The following is a 9,155-nucleotide window of genomic DNA, read 5'->3' as shown; positions in this document are numbered from 1 at the left end:
TAAAAAAAAAAAAGTTTGTGTCCCCAGGCTCCCTCCCTCCACCCCTTAAAACAATTAGCTGCAATTCTAAAAAGCAGAATAGGGAAGATAAGGCAGAGTAGATGGGGGAGGAGGAAGCCCTCCCCTCTCTGGGCTGTGCTTGAGGGGGAAGGGAGTTGTCCTACTTTCTGACAAGCCACCTTTACTGGGGAGGAACAAGTACTGAAGTGTCCCGAGAAGAACGTGTCAGTGGACTACAGAAATCAGGCTTTCGGACTGGAGTAGCATTCCTGTCACTCCCAACGATTCAGGAGAGGAACCCACAAGGGTAAGGGGGGCTTGACAAGTTTTGCAGCTCTATGTTACTAACTCTAGGGAAGGATCTTGAGAAGAAACTGCCAGGAGTGAGCCAAGGCTGGGTTGCTCCATACACTCTCCCCATCTCCCCTCCAGCTCTCAGCTTGGTGGCCTGGCGGGTAGCACCTTGCTCTCTTTTCCTGGCTGCCTCTCACCTAACTCCGAGCTCTCCACAGTCTGGTGCTGCCCCCTTCTGGGACCCTCATTTTCTGGACTTTGAGAAATGGGCGGCCACATGGGGCACCGCCATTCAGATCTCAGTGAAGGCACAAAGGTGAGGCTTACCTCTGTCTCTTTGGATCACTGCTTCCTCACACTGTCCTCCCTCCTTTAAGAAATGGGCTGCCACAAGAGGCACCATTGGGATCTCAGTTAAGGGACAAGGGTGAGGCTGACCTCTCTCTCTTTGGATCGTCGCTTTCTCATAACTGTCCTCCCTCCTTATTCTGAAAATTGTCCTGCTGTCCTCTGAGAACCCCTCTAAGATGGGATTCTCGTCCCGTGTTTCTCGGGCTGCTTTTGAGGAGAATTCTCCTCTCTTCACCCATTTCCACTTTCTACTATTTCCCATTCTCCTTCCTAAAGCCATAGCGATGTGCTACTGTTGCGGATGCATAAACATGTCCGCATTCCTCACACCAGCCCCCTCCTTCCCCAGGGTTCTGCTTAACTCCAGGCTTCCTTGTTGGGACGCTTTACAGATACCACCTGTGCTAGATTCTCATTCCAGAATCACCGCTCACTCTGCCCTCTTCCCTGCCCTGCCCCAGGTTCTCCCCAAAGCTGCTTTTAAGTCCTTCCAGTACGGGGCCTCCCGGGTGGGCCAGGGTCCTCTTCGGGATTCACTCTTTCCTTTTACGGTACTTTAGGCTTTGAAGTCTCCAAGGATCAGGATGAGAGAAAAGAGCTCAGTGAGCAGGAATGACAGCAGTTGGCTGTGAGTATGAGGTGGAGGTTAGGGGGAAGGCAGGCTACCCCAAAGCGGGGTGGGGTAACCATGGAAATGACAGCAATTTCCTTTAAGATCCCTGACTTGGATGACCAGGACACGGATCACTCCCCTTTGTATTCCCACCTGCACTCTGCCCAAACTGGGGCTGTTCGTGGAGGAGGCTGCCTCCCTCTCCCATCTTAACAGCTTTAAGACTTGGAGGGGTGCACCTTGAGGAGCGGTGTTGTNCTCCTGGGCAGAGCCCTGCATCAGCTCAGTCGCTGTCGCTCTTGTCCACCAGCACGGCGTCCGACTCCTCGGTGATCTCCAGCAGCGTGTGCACGTCGGGGCTGCTCCCACGCAGCAGGTCGGCCGCCTCGCCGCGCTCCGCGCCGCCCTCGTCGTCGTCGGCGCCCACCTCCACCATCTCGGTGGCCTTCAGCACCTCCACCTCGCCCTCGCGGATCTTCTTGACGTGGAAGGTGAAGGGCGGCACCTTGTACACCGCCGTCTTGGAGCGCGCGTAGACCACGTGGTCGGGCGTGAAGGACTTGCGCAGCTTGTCTCGCGACGTCTTGAGTTTCTCGCGCCGCTCGGCGGGGACGAGGCGCGTGCCCAGCTTGTTCATGCGCTTCTCCAGCGTGTGCCGCGTCTTCTCCAGGTTCTCCTTGGTCTTGAGGCGGGTCTTCTCCAGGTTTTCGCGGGTGCGCACCTTGGTCTTCTCCATCTTCTCCTTGGAGAAGGCCTTCTTGAAGTCGTCCACGCGCCGCAGGCCGCTGCGCTTGATGCGCTCGGCGCGCGACTCCTCGATGACCTCCTCCACCTCCACCGCCTCGTCGGAGGACAGCTCGAGCGCCGCCGCGTCCTCCTCGGGCCGCTCGCCCTCGCCCAGCTCGTCACCCTCCTTCTCGGGCAGCGCCTCCGCTTCCTTCAGCGACTTGCTGACGCTCACTTTGGCCGGCAATTTCACTTCATCCTAAAAGGAGAGCAGAGCCGAGAGGTGAGAGGCAGGGCGGGGGTTGGGGGGGATGGGGGGCGGCGCTAGCGGACCCTGGACGAACCCGAGGCAGGGTGGTGGTGCTCCTGAGCGGTGCTCCACTGGCCGTGAAATCGGCCTGACTCCTTCGTCGGTGGATCCGCAGAGCCTTGACCCTGAGCTTCACACTGTCGGCGTCCAATGAAATATGTGTTGAATGAACGTTAACTATGCAGACAGGGCGAGGAGGGAACCGAGCTTCCGGTCAGAGGTTGACTTGTAGTGTAATTGCCATGAGGCTGATTATCTCTACAGCCCACCAACCCTGTCCTGTGCCCTCCATCCACCCATCTTACAGTAAAGCCACTCCTTACCCACTTGCGTCCCGGGGAACCCAAGGTTTAACTTTGGGAATGGGCAGAGCGCCCTCTGGTGCACCGAGTCCCACACTGCTCTAGCCCGGCCAAAATGCAAAGGGGTTTGGGACGCGGTTAAGGGGATTAGGGGTAGGAGGGGTGAGTTCACAGCCAGTGTCAGGCGACCCTCAGGTAGGGTAGCTTGAAGCCAAGATAAAGGGAATGCCTTTCCCAGGCTTCAGATAACTTCAGAACCAGTCTTAGGAAAGGAGAGCTGTGCTGCGCCCACTCTCCCCACCCTTGACCTTCACATACTGATTTGCTCCAGCAGTAGTCACTCCCCCCACCCCACCCCTGCCCCCCATGTAGAAATTGAAGGAGGAGAGAGGAGGAAGCTGGCTGGCAGCCAAGAGCATGTTTTCTCCCCAACATGGACATTTATTCTGGTTCTGACTTTCCCAGTCTTGGAATGGAAAGGAGGCATTGCTTTTTCCATTCTTGTTTTTTTTGTTTTTGTTTTTTCCCCAGACTGGAGCTCAAGGAGCCAGGAATAGGGTAGTGGTCCCAGATTCCCTGAGATCTGGAGCACAGAGCCAGTTCTTTTCTCTTCCCCTGGGAGTACCTAGCACCAGCACTGTTTTCCATTCTGGGAAGATTTTCCAAAGTCCTGATTCTGGGCCAACAATTCAGACTCTCAGGATCATCCCCCACAAGAAGGTAGGGGAGGCTGGTTACAGAAAGGGAAAGAGGGCACAACCCAGAACATAAACATAAACCAGATCACTTTGACCCAGACTCTTTTTAGGGACTTCAGATGCAGGAATGAGAGTCAGTAGTTTTTCAAAGGGCTTTCTGAAGATTGTTTCCCAGAATTGTAAGGAAATCCCATCTGAGAAAAATGAGGCAACATGAATTGACCCCTCTCATAAACACACACACACACACACACACACACACACACACACTCTCTCACACACGCACACAGAGGCCACTTGGTATCTCAGCACCACCTGCTACAGAAATTCCTTCCCCAGCCCCCAGCTTCTTTCCTCTTCCCTCCCATCCACATCCCCCCAGAGTTTCCTGGTTTACACTGAAAAATAGGAACACCCCCTCCCAACTTCCTTCCCTCCCTGTCAATAGCATTAGCAAGGACAAAGACAGAAAGCTAGCTCCACCTATTCTCCCAAAGTGGGCACAGCACTGCTGGGCATCAAGCCACCTCAAGCTCTCATTACTCAACTACACCTCCCAGTAGGCAAGGTGATCTGGGCTCAGGGCATGCTGGGACTTGTAGTCTCCACTTGTCATAGCTGGCTTGGTACAGTCATTCTGTCCATCCCTCTGCCTCTTATCACTCACAGAGGCACTGAAGTGGTGTTTTCTTTGTTCTGTGTGTAAGGAGGTCCCAACCTATCTTAACATTCCTTCTGATTTCCAGTGGTATCCTTTGGGCCTCCTCTTTACAGCCACTTCTCTGTCTGCTATTTGAATCCTCTCTTTTACATACCATTCTAGGGCTCTCCATAATCTAGACTCCTTGCTACCTCTTCATCCCTCTCCACCCAGCATTACCTGCAGCTTCACTATAAAAAAATTTGAGCTCTGATCTCTTCTTTGCAGCCTCTCTGACTAAAACCCCACACATGCTCCACCAAAGGGTAGTGGAGAACCCCTCCTTTCACTAAGCTCAGACAATGTGGATGAGCTAGAGAAGGATTAGGGTGATGGGCGGGGAATAATCAGGAAACAGTCCCAGCTGCTGGAAACCAAATCAACATTGTCTCCCTGCAGCATCCCTGATAACCCCCTCCCACATCCACTCCTGTCCCACCCTGCCCCCTAAAGGCTGAGCAGACTGGTTTTCCTGGCCTCCAGCTTCCTACATTAAAGGTGTTTGCCAGCTGAAATTGGAAGTGAACGGGGCTAGGGACAGAGTTGTAGCCAATCCCATCTTCCTAGTTTTTGATGCAAGGTCTCAAATACAACATCAGGGAGCATTCCCAGTGAAAGGAGGTTTATTCTCAGATTTGGAGGTGTCTCCCCCAGTCCAGAAACGTATGCGGGAATATAATAACCTCATTCATTGTAGATCTCCTCTAGAGTGATGGTTTATACCAGAGGAGCTGCCTTCTTGGTGGAACATCAGGGGATGGGGCAACAAACAAACTTGACCTAAGTCCTTGGACGGTGTCCAGTAGACTGGCTCTGGAAAGGGTATACCACCATGACTTCAGCTTTTTCCTCCATTAATGGATTTTCTCTTTTCTCCCCCTTTCCAAGCCAGGTTTCCCCTATGACTCACAGCCTTGGAGTGCTGTCTTGGGCCCACCCAGCCTGCCTGTTGCTACAACAACCACCAACACAATTCCAAAGCACCTCCCCTCACCCTGGGCCACACACTGGCTGGGCACCCTTGTCCCACCCCTACTTCCCTGGCAGAGCTCCTTCACTAAAGGAAGGGCCTCAGGGGTTGCCAAGGAGGAAGGTCTCTGCTTGTTCTGTTTTCACGGTTTTATTAAACAAAACCACCACTCCCATCAGGCTTGGTTTCCAGAGTTACCTTTAATGACCAGATCTGAGCAAAAGCATGCATAGATTCCTCTGCCCCCAACCAAGCACACACAGCTCTCCGACCTAAGAAGGCACCAGTCCAGGGTGAGTTTCAGGAGCCCCAGGGAGGCGCCCCGCCCCTTCTACTCCACTCCCCAACACTGCTGTATAAACTGAAAATTCTTTGGCTTAGGAGGAAGATTTTAATATGATTATAATTTAATCGAGCACCTATTATGTGCCTGGTTCAAGTATTCACATTTGTTAGGGAGAAGGGACAATGTCTATAAGTAGGAGCCTTTCTTTTTTTTCTTTCTTTTAAAAAAAAATTAAGCTCTACACTCAGGATGCGGCTTGAACTCATACCTCCAAGATCAAGATCAAGAGGGGGAGCCTGGGTGGCTCAGTTGGTTAAGCGTCCAACTTCAGCTCAGGTCATGATCTCACAGTTTGTGGGTTCGAGCCCCGTGTCAGGCTCTGTGCTGACAGCTAGCTCAGAGCCTGGAGCCTCTTTCAGATTCTATATCTCCCTCTCTCTCTGACCCTCCCCTGCTCATGCTGTCTCTCTCTCTCTCTCTCTCTCTCAAAAATAAATAAAACATTTAAAAAATTAAAAAAAGAAAAAGATCAAGAGTCATATCCTCTACTGACTGAGCCAGCCAAGTGCCCCAGGAGCCTTTCTTGACTTAGAGCTCAGTCCCCAACTTCTGCCTGGGAATTGCCAGAGAAGACTTTGGAGAGGTAATTCAGAGACCTAGAATCTGCTCAGAGAGTAAGTTAGAAGAGAGTGCAAGACTTGGGGAGAGGTAGTAGAGAGGGAAAGTCATAAAAACTCAGAATCATTACTTTAGATTGCCAAGACAAGGGGTGAGAGAAACCAAAGGCAAAGGGTCCTTTCTGCTAGAGCAGGATTCTCAACAGGGGTACTGTTGCCCCCAACAGGTAGAAATGGATTATTCAGGGGAGGAGGGATTTGGGGTAGTACAGTAGTTTGTAATGCTCAGAATCTCAGTGCATACACAGATATATAGCATATCTGTAGTATTAAGATTTCATAGAGAAGGGGGCAATTGGGGGGAAACATCTAAAGGGACTCCTTAGAAGGATGGTTATGGGGAAAAAAAGAAAGAAAAAAAGTTGAGGAAACACTTTTGTGCTATAGGGAAGCCAAAGGATCCAAGCCAGAGGCAGCTAAAATGTCCCCCCATCCGGCCTCTCTGAGTTGGCAGCTTTTGGGTGCCCCGCCCAAGGCAGGATCTGGCAAACATAAGGGATCCCTTTGCAAAACATTTTCTTAAAAAAAATGGAAAAGATCAGTGTAAATGTTTGCCTCAGCCACAGGGAGGGGGTGGACAGGGCACAGAACAGACCCCAGGCCTGGGCCTCATGAAGGCCCTCTCCAGCTGGCCTGTCCCAGAGGAGGAGTCAGAAGGGGGATGGGAAGGAGAATCAGATGCCATGGCACAGTTTCATGCAGATTCATGCAGGGCAACACTGGGTGCAGCTCAAGTATGGTGTTTGGAGCATCTACTATTAAGACAGAAACCAAGAGGTAGGGGAGAGCCGCATCCCTTCACCTCCCACCCCATTGCACACAACACATTCCCCTGAACTCTGCATAATGCGAGAGTGTTTTCACAATACTGGCCACCCACCCATGCTTGGAAGAGGCCTGCCATCCAGATGCTGACCACCGTTAAGCCATGAGCTGACGGTGGGCCGGAGTGACACCCCATGCCCATATCACCCAGGAGGCCCTAAGTGCCCCCACTGGCTGTTGGCTCCTCTGGGGTGGGCAGAGGCACAGGCTCTGGGTAATAGGGTAGTGTCCTAGGCGTCTGGTCAAAGGGTGGGAGTTCAGGCACTGTCTCAGGCTTCAGGTCAAAGGGCTCAGTCTCAGGCAGAAGGTCAAAAGGCACGATCTTGGGTGTGGCCAGGTCAGAGGGTGCTTTCAGCTTCTTCTTGGGCTAAGATGAGGAAAAGGGATTTAAATGGGGCTTGAGATGGGTGCAGATGGGGTTGAAAAAGAGGTCTTAGTGGGCATGCGGAGTTGGAGCTGGTGAGTGGGGGGGAGTACAGCATGTATTAGGATGGAAAGGATCCACATCTTAAATGCTTCTTCACAAGGGCCCTGGGGTTGAAAGTGGAACACACCCTAGCCCATGATTAAGAAACACAATTTAAACAAAGCGCCTCTCTCCCTCCATCTAGAATCTTACACACACACACACACACACACACACACACACACACACACACACACAGCAGCCTGAGTGCCAGGACCCTTGGCCTCCTACCTTCTGTCCCTACCCAGCTGTGGTCTTGGGACGATGCTATTGAGGACTGGAGTGAGGGGGTAAGAGGCTGCTGGGGATGGAAAAGGAGTTCTCTAAGAGGCTAGTTATTGACTCTAGCTGTGGAGTCCCTGATGAATGGAAAAGAAGACAAGTAGGCAAACAACTCCACTGTCTTCACAGTCCTATGCTTTTGCTCCCAGTTCTTATTCCCCTGGGGCAGGGTAGGCACTGGGTGCCGCCCCGGATAAGGAGAGGGGAAGGCTTGGAAGAGGGATGTCCTGGCTATTTCCCTTTGGCCACATCCCCACCTCTGGCCTCCCTTGTCACTCCTCCCGCTCCCCACGCCTGGGATATCAAAGCTCAAGATGCACAGAGAAATCAGGAACAAAAACCAAGCTATTTTTATGACAGGTGGGCCTACATCCTGGAGGACCTAGCATCAGCTCCTATTATCCCTCCGGAGGGGCTGAGCTACCACTCTTGTTTGGGCCATCAGAAGTCAGGGATAGGGACAGTTAGGGGCATCATCAGGCTCCAGTGACAGGGTAAAGGTTCACGGCCACAAAAACACAAAGCAGCGGATGCCAATCTGCCCTGTGGAGTACAAGGAGAAGGGGCAAGTGACAGGGAGGCTGAGGCCTTATCCTCTACACCCCTCCCGTCCCACTGTCATTGGGCCACTGTCATTGGTCATTGCCTCTACTTCAGCACTATGAGGCTGAGTAATGGCCACCAACCTTAGCCCCTCTTAGCCAACGTTGCACACGTGTGCACACAGGTGCGTGTGTGCACGCACACAAACATACACACACAGCAGCCTGAGTGCCAGGACCCTGCAGCTATCTCCCTTAGAGAATGAAGGAGCCGGAACTAATCCTTTCTTGGATAACGGGCACCCTGACTTCTGCTGCAGAGCCTGGGAATGGAAGGAGGATTTGAGGACCAGAGAATATAGCAGAAGGGGTACACGTGGGTTCTGGCCCCAGCTTTGACCCTCACTAACTTCAGTGACAGTAGGCAAGTGACTTCCCCTCTCTGGGCCTCCACATCCCCAGCTACAAAATGAAAGAGCAGAAATTTATTATCTCTGAAGTATCTTCCAGCTCAAAATTCTGTAATGACAGAATAACAAAATATTCACAGTGGTATGGTTCANCTGAGTGCCAGGACCCTGCAGCTATCTCCCTTAGAGAATGAAGGAGCCGGAACTAATCCTTCCTTGGATAACGGGCACCCTGACTTCTGCTGCAGAGCCTGGGAATGGAAGGAGGATTTGAGGACCAGAGAATATAGCAGAAGGGGTACACGTGGGTTCTGGCCCCAGCTTTGACCCTCACTAACTTCAGTGACAGTAGGCAAGTGACTTCCCCTCTCTGGGCCTCCACATCCCCAGCTACAAAATGAAAGAGCAGAAATTTATTATCTCTGAAGTATCTTCCAGCTCAAAAAGTCTGTAATGACAGAATAACAAAATATTCACAGTGGTATGGTTCGATAAAAGGGAACAAACCACCACTCATCTTTGAGGTGGGTTGCCTAGCAACAGTATCCTCTCATTTCTATCAGTTGCTTACTCTGTGCCATTGCATCCTTTTGATTTTGACCTGTACAAATAGTCAGATTTTATTTACGAAAGAAAGAGAAAGAATAAAGAAAAAAAAACAGGGAGGGGGGGAATATTATTTTCCTTGGGTTTTAAGAATACC

The 9,155-nt window shown here is 51.7% G+C and overlaps 1 protein-coding gene across 1 annotated transcript in view; it reads right to left on the bottom strand.

Moving 5' to 3' along the window:
• Positions 1-1,522: 1,522 nt before the first annotated feature.
• Positions 1,523-9,155, bottom strand: part of CAVIN1 (caveolae associated protein 1) — an 11,736-nt gene continuing 4,103 nt past the window's right edge. Inside the window, exon 2 of the mRNA XM_077779302.1 lies at positions 1,523-2,243. Within this exon, the coding sequence (XP_077635428.1) occupies positions 1,542-2,243 (702 nt within the window). The 3' untranslated portion in view covers positions 1,523-1,541. The remainder of the gene's footprint in view (positions 2,244-9,155) is intronic.

This window comes from Crocuta crocuta, unplaced genomic scaffold (assembly GCF_008692635.1).
Source record: "Crocuta crocuta isolate KB4526 unplaced genomic scaffold, BGI_CrCroc_1.0 scaffold68, whole genome shotgun sequence".
Taxonomy (NCBI): domain Eukaryota; kingdom Metazoa; phylum Chordata; class Mammalia; order Carnivora; family Hyaenidae; genus Crocuta; species Crocuta crocuta.
This window is presented reverse-complemented; position numbering and strand designations above follow the sequence as displayed.